Source organism: Parasteatoda tepidariorum, chromosome 11 (assembly GCF_982258835.1).
Source record: "Parasteatoda tepidariorum strain Cologne lab strain chromosome 11, Ptep-v5.0, whole genome shotgun sequence".
Taxonomy (NCBI): domain Eukaryota; kingdom Metazoa; phylum Arthropoda; class Arachnida; order Araneae; family Theridiidae; genus Parasteatoda; species Parasteatoda tepidariorum.
In genome coordinates, this window is record NC_141765.1 from 47125249 (window position 1) to 47127450 (window position 2202).

General features: G+C 37.7%; 1 protein-coding gene across 1 annotated transcript; it reads right to left on the reverse strand.

Moving 5' to 3' along the window:
* Positions 1 to 210: 210 nt before the first annotated feature.
* LOC147801797 (uncharacterized) lies at positions 211 to 1854 on the reverse strand. The gene has a single exon (XM_087154488.1). It carries the CDS (start codon positions 1852 to 1854, stop codon positions 211 to 213), a length of 1644 nt encoding a protein of 547 aa, XP_087010614.1.
* Between the last annotated feature and the right edge of the window lie 348 nt (positions 1855 to 2202).

The window sequence follows — 2202 nt, forward strand, 5'->3', positions numbered from 1 at the left end:
ACATGCTGCGCCAAACAATACGGTAAAAACAGTTCATAAGACATGATGCGTGCAACACTTAGTTATTCGTATAATTATAACTGATAAAATTGTATGAGTTGATGAATAAAATCAGGTAAAAGGCATGAATAAAATCAGATAAAAGTGTGAATATCAAATAAAATACATGAAGTAAGTAAAGTGAATAAAATTGCAAATGTATTAAAACATTTATATACAGTTAAAAATACCAAGAGCACGCAAATACGCAAAAATGTTTGGATGATGAATATTATCTAACAAATCTTGCATGCATAAAATAGAACTTCCAAAATACGTTAACCGATACTGGTTAAAACATGGGCATGTTATTAAAATATGATGAATTGTGAGAGGAACGTTACAACCATGGCATTGAGGAGCGGGTTCTCCTAGCAACAAATGGAGGTGTGTCAACCGGGTATGACCAATTCGAAGCCGGGTTAGTTTTACATCTGCTCTACGCAATCGAAGTACTGGGAAATGGTCCAAATCAGATTTGATGCTGTGGAGTTTATTAAAAACTTTGAGGTCCCATTGTTCTTGCCATAATGATTTTACAATTTTTCGAACATGTAGTTTCATGTCAGAGAAGGGTACGGACAATGTTAAAACAGATGTGGCAGATCGTGCAGCTGAGTCAGCTAGTTCATTACCTGGAATACCAACATGACTTGGTACCCAGCAAAATAAAATTTCAAATCCCTTCTTCTGAAGAGTAGTTAACAAATGAATAATGAAACATAAAATTGGATGAGTATCACAGTGAAACTTTTCTAATTGGCTCAAAACGCTCATACTATCGGAATATATACAATACTTCCGAGTAGAGCGTGTAGAAATTAGTCGTAATGCTAATAAAATAGCAACAGCTTCAGCAGTGAAAACGGAGCATATATCAGGAATTTGGTAGCTGTTTGTGACGTCAGCAATGATGACACCACAGCCAACATATCCAGGAGATTTTGAGCCATCAGTATATATCGGAACATAATGAGAAAACTGATGACGATGAGAAAGGAAAAGTTGTTGAAATATGGTTGGTGATACAAGAGATTTCTTAGACACCTCATATAGAGAATAAAAATGATATGGTGAAACAGTCCATGGTGAGATAAGTACGTGGTCAACTGATTGTGATGGTGAATCTAAAATAGAAAATGTTTGAATGTGCGATCGCATGCGAGCTATAAAAGGACGTACATAAGAAGGTCGAGCATCATATAGGCGCATTAAACTTATTGGAGTAGCCTCATGCTGTAAGGGGTGTGAGGCTGAAGACATGATACGGTAGTAGTGCGTCAAGGACAATTGCATTCTACGTAGATCCAGTGGCAGTTGATGACAAACAGCATAAAAGCTTTCCACGGGTGAAGTACGAAATGCACCACTACAAATGCGTAATGCAGTGTGATGCACCGTATCAAGGCGTTTTAATTGCGAAGCAGAAACAGTACCATAAACTGTGCATGCATAGTCAATGCGCGACAGTATAAGTGCTTGGTAAATTCGCAATAGCGCGGTGCGGTCAGCACCCCAAAACGTGTTGGAAAGCACCCGTAACATATTTAAGGATCTTTCGCATCTTTTCAGCAATTGTTTTATGTGAGGCAGAAAAGTAAGCTTATGATCAAAAACAACTCCAAGAAATTTTGTTTCAATTACGATGGGTATAGCAATGTTATGAATATGAATAACAGGATCATTGTGAAGCCGACGTTGCCGACAGAAATGTACACATGAGCTTTTGGAAGGTGATAGGGTATGACCATTCTCATGACACCATTTTACTATTTTATTGACAGCAAGTTGTAGTTGACGCTCGATTACTCTCATGTCAGATCCTGAGTATGAGACGTTGAGGTCGTCAACATAAGTGATCCAAAAACTGTAGGAGGTAGAATGTTTAAAATGGAAGAAACATGAACTATAAAAAGTATAACACTCAGAACACAACCTTGTGGAACACCTTCAGATTGGATGTAGAGATCAGAAAGTGTATGACCCAGTTTGACATGAAAATATCTCTGACTCAAAAAGTTTTTGATAAAAATTGGTAGGTGACCACGGAGGCCTATATCAAACAATGCCTTCAGAATGCCGTATCTCCATGTCCGATCGTACGCTTTCTCAATATCAAAGAAGATAGAGATAAAATGGTTACGTCGGACAAGAGCATTACGA